Below are 21,439 nucleotides of genomic sequence, written 5' to 3'. Positions count from 1 at the left end.
CATCCATCTTAAGGCAAACATGGGTCAGACAGAAACTCAATCCTTAAGGATGAATGTCACAAAGGTCAGTTTGCACTCAATGTCCCAGAGAAAGGTGATACACATGCATTATTGAATCATAAGCTGATGCGCAAAAAGGAAAATAATGTGTCTTTGACTTGACATTACGAAAAGACATCGCCGTTACGAAAGCCCTGTGAACTGAAGAAACACAAGACATTCTGATGTGCAACACAGTGAAATGGACACAGGTACATACATACACGAAATACATCACACTAGGACACATATGGGACAGTGAGAAAGACAAACAGTAAATACGTATAATGCTTTAATGCACAAATTTGGTGGAGAGTGTGGGTAAGCTGAGCCACTTTGGAGTAGTTTTCTAAATGAGATGAGAAACATCATCAATACTGTGTCAAGCCCAAAGAAATATGGACTTAAAATAATTTACATTAAAAAAAGTATAAGGTACCATCCCTTTCTAAACCGAATATTTGGATATAAAATCAAATCAATTCAAATTTGAACTTGATATCACAAAACTGTCTGTCCCAGTACCACATCTATTACAAAACAAACACTCAGAATAAAACCTTGACCAAAAGACCTTCCCATATACAGTTGAAGTCAGAATTATTAGCCCCCTTTGATTTTAATTTTCTTTTTTTTTTTTTTTTTTTTAATTCGGCAAGAATAAAAGCAGTTTTTAATTTTTTAAAAGCCATTTTAAGGACAAAATTATTAGCCCCTTTAAGCTATACTTTTCCTGATAGTCTACAGAACAAACCATCATTATATAATAACTTGCCTAATTACCCTAACCTGTATAGTTACCTTAATTAACCTAGTTAAGCCTTTAAATGTCACTTTAGTCTGTATAGAAGAGTCTCAAAAAATATCTAGTCAAATATCATTTACTGTCATCATTACAAATATAAAAGAAATCAGTTATAAGAAATGAGTTATTAAAACTATTATGATTAGAAATGTGTTGAAATAATCTTCTCTTTGTTAAACAGAAATTGGGGAAAAAATAAACAGGGGTGCTAATAATTCTGACTTCAACTGTATGTTTTGTCAACACCCATTAGGAGGAGAGACTTAGTAGAAGGTTTTAAATAAAATTTTCACTAATAAAACCATTTTGAAATTGAAAATTGCTTTAAAAGGATCAGCTATTAAATATTTAATTCAGGATGATTAGTAAAATATGTAATAGAAAAAATACTTAAATGTGCCAAATACTGACAGTTAAGACGCTCTAATAATCCACAAATTTACTCTAAAAGATGACTATAATAGCACTGAAGTTATTTCAGCTATATTTATGTTAAAACATGGTAAAATTTTTGACAAATTAGATAAACATTAAAAAAAATTTAAATCTTAAAATAGACGCAAATAAAAATTCTAATGTCAGTCTGTAATCTTGTTCTGACATAAAATACCATTTTACTGAAAAACTGTGTCACACGAGATAGAATATGATGGACTTAATCACATTTTGGTCAGAAAACCGAGTGGCCCATTTTACCCCATTCTCCCATATATCAAATGTGGAGTAAAGTTTGAAGAAATGTACATAAAACGTTTTTATAGCATTGTATCCATCTTACATGTGACTAACATTTCATTGCAATCCTTACTCCAGATTTGTCACATGCTTACGTAAAAAATAAACAAATAAACACATCCCTGTTTTAAAAATGTTTTGGATGCTCTCACCCTACCTGGCACACAGACTACGAAAAGTCAGTCCTTTCCGTCGTTTTGAAATCTTCATTTGGGACCTCACAGTGACACAAACCATCAGCTGGGAGCGTTTTTAAAACCATAAACGGCCTTTTCTCTGCATTGTGTTACTAACAGTCCTTCTTTCAAATATTCAGTCAGCAGAGGCTAAAATATTAGCGATTATACAATCAAAAACGCAAATTAATCCACTACGCGTCACCATTTAAAACCTTCAGTCATAATGCCCTGCAATCTATAAGACAGCCTCAAAAACACCCACTGTAAACGTACTTGATTATCTTAACGCAAACATAAACAGAAAACTAAACAGAAAACAATATATTATTGAAACAAAGGTCCAAGGTTAAAGCATATATACAAATGTGGCACGTGACACGTGCTCTATTCTAAATAAACGAGCATCACAGTGTTAACAGCTTAGCGGCGGAGAATAAAACAGCACATCAATATTATCCTCTCTAGACATTCGACACAACCAACGCATTTTTTGGTAAACAAACGCCACAGCTCGCCTCTCGCGACTGTCCGGTCGCGCATCCTTTGCGCTGGTCCGCACTGCAGCGCATCTAACACCCATGCAGTGACTCTGTACAATCTGTAGAGGACGCTTTCTGGATGAATATTCACTACGTTTCCTGACGTTCGACGAAAGCAACTGCGTGATTGGGTGACAGAAAGACGCTGCGCTACTCAGCTAACGAATCATACAGCGAGGAGCGCTTAGCTTATGAATATTAACTACGCTCCAGGAAGATAAGCAAGCAACGTTGCCAGCACCTAGTTATTATTCATAAGCTATGCCTTCAGCGTAGTAGGATTTGTTATTTCGCCTGCTGGCTACACCCGTTTGTCAGTATACAATTTGTGTAGTTATATAAACTACTGAAAAAAGAATACAAATCAATCTTTTAAATGACAAAACCCTGGCAGGTTCATTAGGCCAACGTAAACAAACCGACAAGCGCATCCACAGAACTACAAACTGAAGCGAATATACAACACCAAAGGTTAGTTCAGTTAAACCGGTGGTATATTAGCACTTAACATATTTCACATTCGCCTAAAATGATACACAGGCCACATACAGTACGCAGCAGGTTTCAATTTGAGTCCCGTTTTAAAATGACAGCGCATCTTCAATAGGAAAGGCCTGCCTTTATAGGACAAGCCATATTGTGCCATAGCGAGATTGAAAGATGAAGCGCGTATTACCTGCTCATTTTCTTATGTAGGTATGGAGGTTCATAACCCCTTTTCCTCCGTCAGGATACTCGTTAAACCTCTCTCCACCATTGCTAATGACGCTGGATGCTCCCTGGTTTTGCTCCCCGCCCGTCTGGATCCCAGCATCAGCACCACACATCACTCTTCCTCTCTGACCTCCAGCACAGCCATGATGAGCCTCTACAGACAGTATTCCGCTCTCTGCTGGTGAGCTCCTGGCAGCACATTGTAACTTGAAGCAATTTATAAGTCATACATAGTGAAGTTCAGTTCTTAAAGGGACAGTTCATCCAAAAATTATTTGATTATTCACTCACCCTGCACTTATTTATAAACCTTTTTGAGATTCTTTCTTCTGTGAAAGACAAAAGAAGATCTTTTTTTTTTTTTAATATTAAGAACCATTACATATTTTTCCTACTGTGGAAGTCAATGGCTACCAGTTTTCGAACATACTTCAAAATATCTTCTTTATGATCCAACAGAAAACATGAACTTATAGTTTTGGAACCATTTGAGTGAATGGTGTGCAAATAATAATAATAATAATAATAATAATAATAATAAAACATTTTATTTAAAGGCGCCTTTCTGGCAACTCAAGGACAATGTACAATAAAACAAGAGCAATACAACACAGCAATAGTGCAGATAAAATTAATTAATTAAGTATTAATAGCCATCTTAAATAAGTGAGTTTTTAGTCTTGATTTGAATAATGTAAGGGAGTCAATGTTTCTGATGGCAAGTGGTAGTGAGTTCCGAAGCCGGGGAGCAGAGCAGCTGAATGCTCTGTTGGCCATAGATGATAGACAAGCAGAGGGAACAGACAAGTGGAGGGAGAAAGAAGATCGCAGGGTGCGAGAAGGAACAGAAACGTGGATGAGGGCAGACAAATATGGAGGGGCGAAATGTGAATGGCTTTGAATGCTAACATACAAAATTTTAAAATCAATTAGAAAAAAAACTGGTACCCAATGAAGCTGCTGCAGGACAGGGGTGATGTGATGAGAAGAAGAGGTTCAGGTGATGATACGGGCAGCTGAGTTCTGGACCAACTGAAGCTTATGGAGTGATTTTATGAGTGAGACCAAAGAGAAGGGAGTTGCAGTAATCTAAACGAGATGTGACAAGGCTATGGACAAGAACAGCAGTGGCATGAGGGGTAAGAGAAAGGTGGAAATGGTTAATGCTGAGTAGGTGGAAGTAAGCAGACCGGGTGATGTTATTGATGTGAGAATTAAATAATAGGGTGCTATCAAGGATGATACCCAGACTCTTAACCTGTTTAGAGGGATAAATTGAACAGTCATCAATAGAAAGAGAAAAGCTGTTAGTTTTGCGGAGTGTTGATTTGGTTTTAACAAGCAAAACCTCAGTTTTTGAACTATTTAATTTGAGGAAGTTAAGAGAGAGCCAAGATTTGATTTCTGCTAAGCAGACTGTAAAAGATAAAGGTAGAAAATAAGAAGATTAGTATTCATTTTCGTTTGAACTGTCCATTTGTTTTGATATAAACAAGTCTCTGTATTTTGTATGTGTATATTCGTATTATTTTTATTTTAACTGGGATGTGTACACATTTTTACTGTGGGGAAACAATCCCTGTTGGTCATATATTACATTTTCGTTTTCTCTAAAAACATATACTGGTTTGTATGTAATAATATATAGATACAAACATTGATTACAAAACACTTTCTAGACTGAAATAGAAATAACAGTGGTCCACATATCAAAGTGTGTATAGTAAAGCTTATCAAACATTTAATACATATAAAGAATCTTTGATACAAATTGTATTTATATATTTACATGTTTGGGGGAGTTTTTTGTAATAATTATTTTTCATGTTGTTTATACGGAATCAAAAACAGGGTTTGAGAAGTTGGTGTTGTCTAGTTCCTCTTCATTGAAGTCTTCAGGACGAAGATCTGTTTCAAACATCCGCTGTAAAAGACCATCCACAGTTCTGGATCCTGAAAAAATAAAGTAAAATAAAAAATTAGGGCATAAAACTAAATTTTGTGTAAAAATAAACAAAATAAACTAAATAAAAATAAATAATAAAATAACTTTTAAACAAAACAAATAAAAAACTATTAAAAGCAATAAAAGAAAATACAAACAATTTAAAAAATGTGGGCAATTTAAAAAACTATATAAATAATAAACTAATTGAAAATATATATTTTTAAAATTGTGTGTGTGTAAGGGGGTAAATACAATAAATTATAAAAATGCATTAAACAACTAAAATAAATACTAAAAAAATATTCAACTGAGAAATGAATAAAATTAAAAATTAAATACTTCTGGAAGCAATCTTGAACATAAGTGAGGGCTTCCGTTTGCCATCTTCTGAAGATCCCAGGTCACTGTCATTGGTTTCCATTGCATCTACAAGACCAGTGTCCACACCATCTCTGCCAAACACAAAACCACGTACACTTCCTTCATTACAACAGCAACAGGAAACTGCCTAGACATGCATGCAAAAAAAAAAACAATTACTTAACCAAATATCTTGATAGTAAATCTGAACAGGACTTACTGTTGAACATTAAGCTCCAGCTCCTCGATCTTCTTCTCCAGAGAAGTCTGCAGTTCACTTTTGTCAACTGTATATTCCACCAAGAAGGCCTCCAAAATAAATGCGACAAAGATACTGTGGGAAATAAATATAAACATTTGAAGTCAGAATTATTAACCCTCCTGTAGATTTTTTTCAACACATTTCTAAACATAATAGTTTTAATAACTAATTTCTAATAACTAATTTATGTTTATTTTTCAATGATGACAGCACATAATATTTGACAAGAATTTTTTTTAGGATACTAGTATTTAGCCTAAAGGACATTTTAAAGGCTTAACTAGGTTAATTAGGGTAATTACTGTAGGCAAGTCATTATATAACGATGGTTTGTTCTGTAGACAATGGAAAAAAACAACTAGTTGGTGGGTGGGAGGTAATAATATTGACCTTAGAAAAAAATAGTTCTAAGGTGGTTTTAAAAAATAAAAAAACTGCTTTTATTCTAGCCAAAATAAAATTAAAAACACTTTTTCCAGAAAAAAATATATTATAGGAAATACTGTGGAAAAAATTCCTTGCTCTGTTAAACATAATTTGGGAAATATTCGAAAGAAAAAGAAAAGAAAAAAATCAGAGGAGGGCTAATAATTTTAACTGTATATAAAAATACTCACATTATGCATTTTTTACATTATTCAAACAGACAGTCGCCATTCTTACTTGATTATTATAATAACGACCACAATGTGAAAGATGACGAAGAAAAGTCTGGCCGAAACGTGTGTGACTGCTGTGAAACCGCTGGTCAGGAGTAAAGCAGAGTTAAGAGAAATAATCCAATACATGATAATGAACTTTCAAAGGCCTCAACCTACAACCTAATACAGTGGAAGTCAGAATTATTAGCCCGCCAGTATATTTTTTTCCCCAATTTCTGTTTAACAGAAAGAAGACTTTTAGAACATATTTCTAAACATAATAGTTTTAATAACTCATTTCTAATAACTGATTTCTTTTATCTTTGCCATGAGGACAGCACATAATATTTTGCTATATATTTTTTTAAGATACTAGTATTTAGCTCAGTGACATTTAAAGGCTTAACTAAGTTATTTAGGTACATTAGGCAAGTTAGGTTAATTAGGCAAATCATAAATGGTTAAAAAAAAAAAACTTTACATGTTTTTGTAATAAATGAAACACTACTTTTATTCTAGCCTAAATAAAAAATAAGACTTTCTTCAAAAGAAAAAAGTATTATCAAAAATACTGTCATAAAAATTCCTGGCTGTTAAACATCATTTGGGAAATATTTGAAAAAGAAAAAATTCACAGGAGGATAATAATTTTGACTTTGACTGTACATTATTTTTTTAAGCACAAATACAGTTTGATCATAAAGGATATCATGCCACTGATTAACCACAGTGAGTTCCAGCAGGAGGATGAAAGAAGAGATCACGTCGTTGAAGTTGTTCTTGCAGTAGTTGAGTTTAGCAAAACTGGTAGATTTAAGCAGAGGGTTCCCACAGTACTCTCGATCGGGACTCGTAGAGTTCGGTTCAAAAAACTGGATTTTGCCTTTAAATAATTCCATCCCAACCATGGCAAAAATATAATAGACCACCTATAGGGGGCCAGCAGAAGATTTATAGTAAATAAACAGGAGCATTCATAATGATAATGTTTCTCATCATAAATTATTGGAGATTAATATGTAGAATGATGAATTTGATGATTCTGTCTCTGTCCTTGGATCATACAATTAGTAAAACATTGGAGCATTGATAAGGTGCAGTCATAAATCAAACACTGCATCCTCCACCCCCACAAAGTGTCCTTGAGGCAGGGTATGGTGCAGTATAAACAAATCACCAATGATATTTTGATGGAAGCTTGACATAGGTCAGCCATTCCTTGCTCTCCTGCCACAATTTTCCATGCCTCCCCAAAGGAATGTTTTACATTTGAATGCATTTAGTAAGATATTTAGTATTTAAAATTTAGTATTTTATGTATAGTAATGTTAAGTATTTTTAGCATTTAGTGCCTGTCTATGGAATGCAATACACATCTCCTTGTAAGGTAAAGGGGAAGTAACTGATGATAGAAATTCAATTTTTGGGAGAAATAATGCTTTATTTGCAAATATCTGATTAGCCAATCACATGCCTGCAACTAGATGAGGTCAAGAGGATCAGTTGAAGTTCAAACAGAAAAATCAAAAATGAGGGAATGAAAGGTGTTCAAGTTAGGAGTTTTTATGTTAAAGGTATCTATATAATTTATTTTCCCTAAAGACCCAATCAAATATGAAATGCATTAAAATATTATTAGAAAAGTTTAATTTACATTTTTGTTAATTATGTTTTCCTTACTAATTACAGCACTTTAAGCACATTTGCATGTTTTATTTAAATCAAGCTGTATTTTTTATTTATTAAATATTTGTAATATTTATAAATTAAATATTTTTTATTCAATTTCACTTATTTTAATCGAATAAAATATTCACATTGTTTTAAATATATTTTATTTTAATTATAAAATATGTGAATAATAAAAGAATTGTGATTTATTTCTTCGTTACTATGTTTACTAATCTAAATAGAATCTTTTTTTATTTTATTTTAATCCTACTTACAGGAAAAAAAAGTAAATGATTACAGATTTTACATGTTTTTTGTGAAATCCATAAATACTCACCAGTATGAGTTGACCAAATGTAAGAATAGTTGGTCCAATTTTAATAAGAGTATTAATGATGGCTCGGAATCTACAAAATTGAAAGTATTTTTAAAATAGAAGCATAAAAAGACATTTTATTGTCTGTTTTGTGTTTGGCTGTAAGTAACTGACCTCTTGATGGAATCCACAACACGTATGAGCCGAAGTACTCGCAAGATAAAAACAATGTCCAAAACCTGACGACTCGTGTAACCTCCAGCTGCAAATGAACATTTGCCCCATTACTTACAAGGATAAATACAAGAATTCTTACTATAAGCTTTGTTTATATTAAACTTAACAGCTCTGACAGAACTTTTAGAAAATACTAGGAGCCCAAATACCCTGTAAGAATAATAAAAAAAACTTCTAATGTAAGTGCTTTATTGTGTAATGTGCACATTTACAGTACACTTACAGTGTTTGAGTGCTGAATTAATGATGGTGCCAAAGAGAGCAGACACAACAATGATCGTATCAAACCTGTAACAGAAAGAGAGAACGATGGGATTAAAATTATATATGCTCACACAGATGAAGTTATACATAACTATATTGGTGAGCCATTTAAAATAGGAAAGGAATTTAAAAAAAGTGTTAAAGATGCAGAACGTATGATTGACACCTAGTGGTTAAACTAGGTATTCAAAATATTATCATTCATTTATTCATTCATTTTCTTTTCGGCTCAGTCCCTTTATTAATCTGGGGTCGCCACAGCGGAATGAACCGCCAACTTATCTAGCATATGTTTTACGCAGCAGATGCCCTTCCAACTGCAACCCATCTCTGGGAAACATCCATACACTCATACACACTCATTCACACACATTCACTACGGCCAATTTAGCCTACCCAATTCACCTATACCACATGTCTTTGGACTGTGGGGGAAACCGGAGCACCCAGAGGAAACTTACACAGAGAGAACATGCAAACTCCACACAGAAATGCCAACTGACCCAACCGAGGCTGGAACCAGCAACATTTTTGCTGTGAGGCAATCGTGCTATCCACTGCGCCACCCTACTAGGTATTCAAAATATTATTATTATTTTTTGTTTTATCTGACCCCTTCTCCTCAGACTTGACACTCATGCAGGTTGCCAGATTGAAGACAGCAAAAGCAGCGAACACACCTTATACTTTAAACTGCTCAGCTAATGTTTACAATTGTAATATTTGTATTGTTTGTTAACTAAAAAGCACCTCAAATGGATTTTTATAAAGGAGGCTGCTACTGTCCTCTGGAGGTCACATTTTCAGATTCACATTGAGGCAGCCTACATGATTGAAATAAAATAAGCTGTTTTCTGTTTTTTTGGGGTTTAAAACATAATTGGGTAAAACTGGTAGTGGGCAGGTTACAGAGATCAAAACAAAGACAGACATTCCAACATGGAATGCACATTTTCAAAGGAGAATAAAAAAAATGTAGCATTTTTTTTTTTTAGATAAACAAGTATGCTCTCTTAGCATGTTTCCTAAATAGCTGCAAACATAATGTGGTATTGTTATGTTTAGAAGTGTTAAAAACCTGCATACAGCACCTTTAATACATCATAACACAACTTCCTCACCAGTTCCAAAACTGATGTCGAGCAAAGAACGCCCGAGGCTCGGTGGCGTACAGTTTGAGAAGGATTTCCAACATATAAAGAGCCAGAAAACCCCACTCAGCATTCGATACCACGGGGTTCTCCTCATCCAGACCAATGAACACAGCATTCACCAGGATAATCAGATCATAGGCATATACAAACACTCTGAAACAGACAAACAATGCAAACTGATGATCAAAGGGAATGCATGCATGCAACATATGCATTATGTTCTTAAATGTAATAAGGAATACAAACAGACTTGTTGTCCAGAAATTGTGCACGTTTTGTATCAATGCAAATTGTACCTGTGATGCACCATCTGCCGGATGAATCTGCTGGGTAGGGAGTTGTACAGAGAGGGGAAACAAATCTGAATTGGATGTGCCTGTGACTTCACCGTGATCACCTGGATACTTAGAAGATCGGCCAGCTGGACAAATGCAAACTTTCCTTTTTGAACAAAACAAACAAGATATTATTAATGAAAAAACTGAGCAATGTGTAAAATGGCTGACAAATAGAAGCAGCTGAGTATCAGTCTGACCTATGTGTCCTTTATTCTGATCATCTAAGACACTCCAGAGCAATTCCCGGTGAGCAGTACTGATTTTCGGCTTGACGAGTTTAACCAGATGGTTCCAATTGGCCTGGGTCACCACGGGCTCTCCACCTTCACCCCGGTTCTCCTGAAGCAAAGAAAACGCCCGGCACATCTTGATTCTTTTAGCCTTCACAAGCTGCCGCACTTCCTCCTAGAAAACATGACAGAAACTAGGTTAGCTTTGCACTACAGATGATAGATAGACAGACAGACGGACGGACGGACGGATGGACGGATAGGATAGATAGATAAATGGATAGATGGATGGATGGATGGATGGATGGATGGATAGGATAGATAGATGGATGGATGGATGGATGGATGGATGGATGGATGGATAGTTGATGGATGGATGGATAGGATAGATAGATAAATGGATAGATGGATGGATGGATGGATGGATGGATGGATGGATAGTTAGTTGATGGATGGATAGGTAAAGAGATGGATGGATGAACAGAGATAGAAAGATGGATGGTTGGACAGAGGTAGGGATGGATAAATAGATAAATGGATGGATGGATGGATATGTAAAAAGGTGGATGTATGGATGGATGGATAAATGGATAGATAAATGGATAGATAGATAGATGGATGGATGGATAGATAGTTAGTTGATGGATGGATAGGTAAAGAGATGGATGGATGAACAGAGATAGAAAGATGGATGGTTGGACAGAGGTAGAGATGGATAAATAGATGAATGGATGGATGGATGGATATGTAAAAAGGTGGATGGATAGATAAATGGATGGATGGATGGATGGATGGATGGATGGATGGATAGATAGAGAGATTAGGAATAACAGAACAAGAATGAACCAAATGAGAAAAGTGAATGAAAGAATGACAGAGTGATAGAACAAACAACGGAATGCTAAAACAAACAAACAACAGAACACACACATTAAAGGGTGAACAAACGATTGATTAATAGATACAGTAGAAAATAAGAGTGATAGAATAAAAAACAGAACAAATGACAACAGGCAGGCAGAATGAAAGTGGAAAAAAAGACCAATAGATAACAAATATACAGAATTAAAAAAAAAATTCAGACAGACTGACAGACAGATAGAAAGAACAACAGAAAGATAGGAGGAATAAAAGAACAAATGATTACAGACAGAATGACAGTGAAAAAGAAATACAGAAAGACATACCAAAAAATATCAACCAAATAAAAAATATATATATACTGAAAGAATGACAGCATGATAAAACAAACAAATGAACAAAAACAGAACAAATTACACAATGAACAAATGACTGATCAACAGATACAGTAGATAACAATAGAATGATAGGAGAAAAGACAGAACAAATGACAACAGACAGGCACAAGAAAAAACAAATAAATAAATAAATAAAATGGAAAAATAGATTTTTTTACAGACAGACAGACACAGTGGATAGACAGATTGATAGATATACTGTTTATATAGATATATAGCAAGATTATATATAATGTAAGACATGAATACCTTTAGGTACTTTTTGTAGTTATTATAAACGACAGCCAGAAAGAAGGACATGAAGGTATAGGTGTTGATAACAATATACAAAATGAAGAAAATGGTGAAGTAAACACTGGAGTTGTATGCCGGCATCCTACAAGGACAGCAGTATCAGTCTCAAATAGTAAAAGATTTCACATAGAACAAAAAACATAAAAGGTAAAAACTAAAATAACTCGACTTACATAACATCAGGGCTATTAGCAGTGGTCACTAAAACATAGAGATCAAAAACAATATCCATATAATCTGTGAAATATGGAGAACCATTGATGGTAAGAAGACCCCTGGGAATAAGACAAATAAAAAAACAGGACAAGCTGTTTAGTGGGTTATTAAAAACATTGGAAAAACCAAGAGTATAAATGCATTATTTTTAGATTTACCTTTTTCCAAACAATTTAAGAGCCATGAGAGAGAAGACCAACACACTGAACATGAATAAGAAAAAAACATAAGAGATCTGAGGCAGTGCATTGCGGATACTCCTGAACGCCCTCCGCAACTACAGAGAACGAGAGAGAGAGAGAGAGAACAGGTGTAAGACTTTTGTGCCTTATGGACATTTACATACTACTATTCAAATGTAGAATATATACATTTTTAAATGTTAAACACTTTATAAACTAAATAATAAACCTGAATAAATAATAAAGGTATTTACACCCCCCAAAAAAGGTTATTTCTATATTTTTCTGTAGCATGTCAGTTTGATATATCAATTTACATTTCCAAACATTATTATTGAATGTAATTATACAGTGAGATTATTGTCTGCATAAAGAGTCTGACACCAGCCAGTGCTTTACAGAGATCTGATCATCATCCATTCTGTCTGGAATGACATGAAGAAACAAACGGAGACAAATTAAATCTAGAAGAGCTTTGGCAACATCTTAAGATGCTTCAAAAAACCTACAAGGACAAGTGTTTATATATATATATATATATATATATATATATATATATATATATATATATATATATATATATATATATATATATATATATATATATATATATATATATATATATATCTATATATATATATGTGTGTGTGTGTGTGTGTGTGTGTGTGTGTGTGTGTGTGTGTGTGTGTGTGTGTGTGTGTGTGTGTGTGTGTCTGTGTTTATATATATACAAAAAGTGCACAGAGATTCCATGTCTTAAAAACATTTTTCACTGGACAAATTAAATGAATTAGTTTATATGTCTTTAACGTTAATGGTTAAAAAGTATTTACTAGGTAAGTTCCAAACTTTTTTCCACTCAACTTATTTGCTCAAATAAGAAATTCCATAAAGACTGGCATTTAGGCAACAATGTGGTTCTGCATAACTTTTTAATGTAACAGTTATTAATTTTATTGTCTGTAATTTTCACACCATTGATTCTTAACTGATTAGTATTTAAAAGATTTGATTCAGAGGATAAATTACAAGACAAGAGCTGAACAAGTCCATTAGGAATTGCATCAAATACTATTGCAAATTCTTTAGCAGTTATGAGGATCTTGTAATAACTGAGAAATTCACAATAATAAAAAGTTGTCCATTACTTTTGAATAACTGTCTCACCAATACAATATCATTACTGTTACATATTACTGATTAATGTGGAGAAAAATTATGCTTATAAATAAGCATCCATAGTAAGCATACCGGTTTATGAAGAGAGGAAAGTTTTATCGGCACCTTGTTAATATCAGAGATCTTAAAGAAAATCCAAACCCCCACCTGGTCAAAACTATGGGCAAGTGTACCAAGTGTTTTATATGCAAAGTGTGGTCATTCATACCAAATGTTGATTTGATCTATTTAATAACTGAATTGATAAATAAAATGTATTTATGCATTGTTTTCGAAAGCATCCTCATTTCATAGTGCCTAAAACATTGAACAGTACTGTAGCTTAGCAGGTAGGTTTTTTTTTAATAGATTAAAATAGCAAATAGCAAATATGAGAGTGCACTTAAGAATGTTTCTAGCCAAATATTTACTAGACAATATCTTAAATTTAAAAGATGAATGACTAAGCAAATTAACAAAGTCAATTAGTAAAAAGTTGCACGAGGTAAATAAATGAAAGAAATGCATATGCTTAAAGCCTTTTGTCTGTGGTTTGCTTACTTGTCGTCCTTCTGTAACATTGACTAAAAGAAGTGGTCTTAAGACTCTTGACCATCGAATACCATAGTGCCCTGTCGCTTTCAGAGCTCCATATATAACCATATCTATAAAAGAGAGCTGTGAGACAGAAAAAAAAATAAATACAGTGACACAGAAACTCCACAGCTTGTTGGACTGCACACATAAACCTTCTGCCTGACTTTACTAAATATCTACTCATAGTCAGTAAATGCTACATTTCCTGGTGATCCTGCAGAACTGCTGAGAATAACAAAAATCATGGGCTAAAGTTCATTTCACAACACTGTTACGAGAACATTCTCAGCATCGTCTCATGTTTGTACAGACAAAATATTTAGGCTAAACTCTTTGGTTCTACGTACAGTATACTATGTAAATTTCATATTATTATATAGACAAGAAATATGTACATGTAGATAACTTGGAAATTGATTCATTTTACATTATGATTAAAATATATCATTTAGATTAAAGGCTTACCGTTACAATGATTATGATGCAGATGTTTTTGGGATCCTTCCAGAATTTATCTTTTGGTATGACTTTTGCATAGTGTATTATCCGCACAGTGAATGCAGAGAGGCATATGGTCTCAATTGTAGAAGTCGCCTAGAGAACACAAAAATACAAGAAAGTTACATCAATTCAGAATTTAAATAAGATTTTGAAATCAAGTTACTTGGTCGAGCTGGTAGCTGAACATTGTGAACATTTGTTCTAACATTAATAGTGTTAATATTGAGATGGCTCAATGATAAGTTGTATTCTGGTGGCATCAAATTAATTCTATAAATATAGATCTTATATACAAAGCAAACATGTTTAAGGTGCAGAATGTAAGTTTGACACCAAGTGGTAAAACTAGGTATTGCATTCTTGGATCAAAAACACAAGCACGGGTTGCCAGATTGAGGACCCCAGAGTCTGACAATCGAGCCTATAGGCTGATTTAAACAGTGCTCTATATAAAAGCCACGGCACGCGAAGGAACATCAGAAAACTGACAATTATCACCTTAGGTACACCCCTTATGCTTCATTCTGTGTTAAATGCTAACAATACGAGTTTAAATGTCATTTTAAATGACATTTATTGCCATACTACTGAAAGCAGCAGCAGATAGTTCACCTCAGATCTTAATAAAATAAAATTGAAATTTAGTACTGTCAATCAAAACTTACATTTATCAGTGTTTTAGCATGTACATTTAATATTGTTAAAGAAGGTTAATATGTATTAATTAGATTATAAACCTTACAATTTGCTGAAGTGAGTGCATTTTCTGTGCGTCTGAATGGCTGTATTTTAATTTCTGTCGTGTTTTGTCTAGTGCAAACAGCCAAATTGCTCATCACTGGAAATCTCATCATGTAGAGTGTTGTTAGGACACGGGGTTACAATGTAACCTGCTAACCTAATGTTTACGAAGGTAATATTTATATTATTTGCTAATTAATAAAGTCATGTAAACTTTGAAGCTACGTCTCATTTCAGAGTCTGCTACTGTCCACCGGAGGTCACATTTCGGTCACGAGAGCATGCCTTGACAGCCTATCTGGATGAAATACACAGTTTTCCATTAAGGCAACCCCGGGTGCTGAAATATAATTGGATAAACGGGCATTGGGCGGGTTAAATGACTAAAACAAAGACAGTGTTCTGGCACTGAAGCCCTTTTTTAAAGCAGAATATCTGACTTCAGCACTGTTTTTCAGATAAACAACAATGTTCACTTGGCATGTTTCCTAAATATCTGCAAACATATTATGGTTTTATGCTTTAGAAAACTTACACCCAGCACCTTTAAATGCAAATAAAGTGTCTTTCTGCAAGTAGTGTCTTTTTGAACTTAAAAGTTTCAGTACAATGAATGAATTTCATTTTATTTTCTAATGTTTGTTACTGCTGTCATTTTACTCTCATTAACATTATTAAAACTCATGATGAAGATTAACTACAATGCTGCAATATTAATACTTTCTCCTTTTTGGCAAAATGTCATAAATATAATAGATGAATATGTAAAAATGTAACATTTTTCCTGACCTGGAGTCTCATTTATTAATCTGGTGTACACACACAATGGAAATGGAAAAATGCATCCGCCACTTCCGATGCAAAGGTTGTGATTTATATATAAAAAGAAATTGACAGGAGAATGTGAACAGTTGTAAGTCAACTCTAAGTAAGCATATTTAACTTAATTATTGACACTTCTAATCATATCAGCCATAATCATCATTAACAAATCAATTTCAATTATTCTGGCATTTGTTCACTTTTAGGAAGGTTTCAACAAACAATCACAATAAACATTATATTTTAAAAGGTTTTAATTTCCATACAAAAAAATCATCTTGTTGGCAAAACCCTGTGGTTTGAAGGATATTGGCCAAGTATGAAGACAAAAGTCTCCTATGTCATCCAGTGATCACTGTTCTGAATACATCTGACAAAAATTTCTGACATATAAACTGAAATTAATGAGACTTTAGTTGGAAGTGATGGTAAAAGTGAAGATGTGTCTGGTTCTCAAATCTGATTGACTGATAGGTGTGCTATATTTTTTATATCATCAGCACTCTTACAGCCTCTTCACCCTGTATTACTCCGCCCACATGACAAGCAGAGAAATAAGCTTACTACACTTTGACAAATATGGCTGCTGTTAGACAACATAATATACATTTGAGGCTTTTTTAGGTGAGGATGTAGTTGTTTAGATTGCAACTATACAGTTTATTTATAAAGATAGTGCTATTTAAAATGTTTATAATTTTTGAGATTAAGCATGTTGGCCCCCATCAGCAGAGCACAGAAATTGACTGTTGACGTTTTGCCAAATGATGGAGAGAGGGACCGCATAATAAGTACTTAGGGGAAAAAACTACAGCTGAACAAATCATTAAAAAAAAAAGGTAAGTGACATTCTAAGTTGATCTCTCTCTCTCTTTTGTATTTTTGTAGTGCTGTGTGTACACCATAGTAATCTGGTAGTGAATGCCTTACTTTTGGCTTTTTCTGGGTTAATTTTCATCACTTTCAACTAAAATCTCAATAAGTTTCCTTTTTTTATGACCCTCATAAAAACTATAAAAATCTCATGTCCTAATTTAGTGGAAAGTGTTTCAATGAAAAAGCAGATTTTTAAAGAACAGGAATGTTCAGGAAATATCCCATTGTGTCATATCAGGGGGTGGGAAGGAACTGCAGGATGTCATAAAAGCTGTAAACCTTCGTTTATGTTGCTCTTTAAATTATGCATTTGTAGAGTGTGCTAAAAATTCAGTCAGGTCCTTTACATGTTCAGATAGGTACACAAATATGAAAAAAGACTATCATTTTGATTTGAGAGTGTAGAGGTTCATGTATAATATATGTTTTGTTGTTTTGCTGAGCATGCAAGAAATATTCTATCACAAAAATTGGATTAATATTTAAACCCATTGGCTGAATTTATACACATTCCATACTTACCCATATAGGAAGTGGCACAACTGCAGGATCCTCAAAAAGAGCCAAAGCCAGGTTTATGATAATAAACACATATACCAGTGTCTGCATGAACCAATGGTTGTAGAGCAGGTATAGCCTGTGGAATATTTTACAGACTTTATAATATGCAATCCAGTACTAGTCATAGTCATAGTTATATAAATGATTGCTGGAATGTCTCTTACTTCACAGCCTGTGGGGAAGTGTCAAAGAAGATGTTCCTGTTGTACTTGGCATCAGACACATAGACTGTGGCTAGGTCGAATTTCTAAATCATATATTGAAGCATTATGAATAATATTTTCTGATTCATTCTTTAAAGACAAATCATTGAAAAACAAAGTACAAAAGTTTTGACAAATGCATTTATAAAAGCAACAATATTCCATGTAGTATCTTTATCGATATGAAAATTTATCATAAAATCAGCATAAATAACTAATAAATTGGACAATCAACAAAGTATTGGGAAAATTGAGTATTACACAACCATAAAACATAAATCTATTTTATAGTCCATAATTTATTTTACAATTTAAGGACTTTAAACACAATAAAATTAATCACAATAAATATTTTATTACTCATTTTTAAATGGAAAGTATAATTAACTACACAAGTATTGACAATATGGTTTTATAAAAGTATTTTCCATGCATTCACTCAATTAATATGACTATGGTGTCATTAAATCTGCATAACAATTAATAAATTGCATAATTAGACAGTGAAGACTGTGGCTTACCATAAAACATGTCAACTTGCCAATTTATTAACACATATCAATGTTATCCTTTCATAATCATAAATTAAAATGAGAAATATCTGACTGATATACTTATTCGAAAGTGCATAAAGGAAACAGCAGACAATCATATTAAGGCATTTTATTCATGAATCCGTAACATAAAAGGCAAATAACTTCTAAAATTATTGTAGCTAACTTTTCCAGTTCTTCTTTTACTTGACAAACAAGAAACCAGATGTTTCTCCTTTACACACGAACAAACCCAGATTTAAAAGGATCATCCATGATGCTACGTTCAAGACACTTTTTAATCCAAATGAAAACACCAAACATCCCAAATCTAAGATCAGAGAAGCATCTAATTAACCTAAACTCTTTTAAGATACATCTGTTTGAATGTTTACATATCTGCAACACATTGATGAGCACAAGTTTTTTTTTCCTTGAGCATTTTATCCACGCAACATACCTCTGTCATCTGATCTGTAACATTACTGGGGACATGATTTCCTCCGTTAGTAAAACCTTCATCTTTTGTTAAAGTGTGGCTAGTTTTCTCAGTCTTCCCCTCAGACATTTTCCTCTATCCCCCTGCTTGTCCTTACGCAGCAGTTAGATCCAGTTCGCAGGAAATCCCGTCTTGAAAAAGTTCATCTTGCAAACCAAGCGATTTTATTAATCATAGTACGGCGAAGGCCTCGCTGTTACAAATTTATGATCCACGCCTTCATGTCGGCAAAACTGCATAGCTACGTCAGCAAGGCTAAATGAATATTCAGTAGGACAAACAATCTGACCAATCAACTTTGTCTTTGTCTTATAAATATTAACAAGCACAACCTTATATGGGAAAAACGCCCTTCTTCGATTGGACGAAGGCTCTGTCTAATAAATATTCATAAGATGAGCCCTCGCTATAGTAGACTTTGATTTTTGAAAACGTAACATATTCCACACTCAAGGTTGACAACTGTTAACTTTAAACCGTAAAAAACTCTACTGAGGCGAGTGATGTACAACTAACGAGTATGTTAAAGTATGTATCTTATAATTTCTTTAAAGAGAGTTTGCAGGGCTGTGTATTTTGACCGGCTCATGTGACTGAATCCAGCGGAAATAGCGGAGAAGAGCCACAGGCTTACGTTTTTATAGGGACGTCTGTAAGAAAACACACCAGCGGCTCACTATGTACAGGCCCGTAGCCAGCCTGGTGAAAGGGGTGGTTCTTTTTTTTTCTCAAAAAGTGGACCTTTTTGCAGTTATACACCTCAATTTCTAGTTAACTATGATATTTAAATACTGCATTCTAGTTTTTTTTTTTTTTGCTGGATTAGCTAGTCCGATGTCCTCATAACCACATTTTTTGATGTACTAAAATATTTCCTAAAAAATGCAATTAAAAACAATTAAAACAAGATTTAAAAAAAAAAAATACAAATTTATTACATCACAATCATTAGGAAAAATAGCAATGTTTAAGTTTTTAAGTAAAAAACTGCAGCCTACGATCATTTATTAGACAAAAAAACAAACAAACTGGCCAGCACATACACCTGTCCTTAGTCACAATTTGGCCATTTCAATAAAAATAATAATTAAAACATAATAATAATAATAATCATAATGAATTCTTCAGAATTGTTTTAGTCTCTTTGGTAAAAAAAAGCACATTTGAAAATTCTTGAATATCAACAATAGCCAAAATATATTCCAATTAATTTAATATAGTCCGCTTTTGGTGCTTCACACCTTGCTCGTTTTTATTTTATAAATAAGGTTCAAGATTTAGAATAAAGTTACCGGTAAATCTTTTCTCTGTTTAAAAACAATACAGGACTCCGTTGGGTCTTAAAGTATTTTTCGATAAATAATTTTCATTACTTATGATGGCATAACAGTCAAAATAGGACAAATAAAATCATGTATGAGACAAATTCTGGACCTTTGTCAGTGAGGAAAAGTTGGAACATGTTTTATGCTTATAGTAAACATGTTTTTAATAGAATCGTGGCTGTAAAAGTGCACCTACAGGTGTTTCAGGAGCTGCTCAGATTTTCTCCAGGTCATAATTTAATTTATTTACATTCATTTTGTCAATAAAAATGATTAGACCAATGATTAGACTTAGCATCCCAGATCACCTGCTGAAGTGGTTTGAGCGATCGGATATTTGATCAGAATAAAACGAATGAAGTGAGCAAACAGCCTCATAAACACAGACGTGAAGGGAATATATATATATATATATATATATATATATATATATATATATATATATATATATATATATATATATATATATATATATATTTAATAGAAATATATAATATAAATTATATAATAAATATATTATATAATAATAAATTACATAAAATAATTAAAAGGACAAATGCTGGACCTTTTGGTCGTGGGGGTTGGTTAGTAGCAAGTAACATGCTATTAGATTATGTGACCGCTAGATGACGTTCTTGCACAATAAGAAGCTTACCACCACTAGGAGTTTGTCAGTCATTCATTGGTAAGAGCCATAGATATGTACGTATCTATGGGTAAGAGCAGTGTGTCCTAGCCGGACTCACTTTCTGTTCTAATGTCCCGCATCTGTCTTTAATTATATTAATCTGTCTCCATATTCTACTGCATCCCAGAATATTACACTGCACCAAAAATGTAAAAATATATGATCAATATATTTAATATGTTTTTGTCCACAGCCTCGCTGTGACGGAAATTCCCGAGCCCCTGTACTCCAATGAGGTGTGCCCTCTCAGCGCTCACCATGATCGCTCGGTGCTGTTGTTTGTACTTGACCAAGGTGAGTTCAATACCTGACAGTACAAGTGGAGCCACGCCAATCTCACGAAGTCCGCTTCGTGAAGCTTCACTCGGGCCCGTCTGTGCTGTAGTTCCTTGCGGTTTGAGTACATAAAGGCAATATCGCGAAGAATATTAAGTGTTTGTTGCTCGAAATGTGCAGCCGAGCAACATTCCAGTGAACACTGGCACGGACTGGTGCCCCGTTAGCTCGTGCACTCCCTGGGGCGAGGCGGCTTGTGAACCCTAGGCAGGGATC

At 33.8% G+C, this 21,439-nt stretch overlaps 2 protein-coding genes across 7 annotated transcripts in view; both read right to left on the bottom strand.

Moving 5' to 3' along the window:
- Positions 1-3,122, bottom strand: part of ttbk1a (tau tubulin kinase 1a) — a 64,699-nt gene extending 61,577 nt beyond the window's left edge. For 4 of the 6 annotated variants that reach the window (XM_087273905.1, XM_087273907.1, XM_087273909.1 and 1 more), the window contains exon 1: positions 1,737-2,343. The gene's annotated coding sequence lies outside the window, so the exon portion shown is untranslated. Of the gene's footprint in view, positions 1-1,736; positions 2,344-2,973 lie in introns of those variants that run through there. The other 2 variants (XM_087273906.1, XM_087273910.1) reach the window with 1 other exon arrangement.
- A 1,613-nt stretch (positions 3,123-4,735) lies between these two features.
- tpcn3 (two pore segment channel 3) lies at positions 4,736-19,046 on the bottom strand. Its single transcript, NM_001177445.2, has 19 exons — positions 18,836-19,046; positions 17,804-17,886; positions 17,601-17,715; positions 14,604-14,732; positions 14,103-14,219; positions 12,360-12,478; positions 12,159-12,260; positions 11,941-12,067; positions 10,400-10,607; positions 10,161-10,305; positions 9,832-10,017; positions 8,670-8,734; positions 8,384-8,471; positions 8,231-8,300; positions 6,932-7,151; positions 6,245-6,335; positions 5,540-5,653; positions 5,299-5,411; positions 4,736-4,964 (listed from the first exon to the last, which is right to left on the bottom strand). The coding sequence occupies exons 1-19, from the start codon at positions 18,941-18,943 to the stop codon at positions 4,843-4,845; spliced, it is 2,322 nt and encodes a 773-aa protein (NP_001170916.1). The 5' UTR covers positions 18,944-19,046; the 3' UTR covers positions 4,736-4,842.
- Between the last annotated feature and the right edge of the window lie 2,393 nt (positions 19,047-21,439).

Source organism: Danio rerio, chromosome 11 (genome assembly GCF_052040795.2).
Source record: "Danio rerio strain M-AB ecotype USA chromosome 11, GRCz13ab, whole genome shotgun sequence".
Taxonomy (NCBI): domain Eukaryota; kingdom Metazoa; phylum Chordata; class Actinopteri; order Cypriniformes; family Danionidae; genus Danio; species Danio rerio.
The sequence above is the reverse complement of the archived record's forward strand: the minus strand, read 5'-3'. Positions and strand labels throughout refer to the sequence as shown.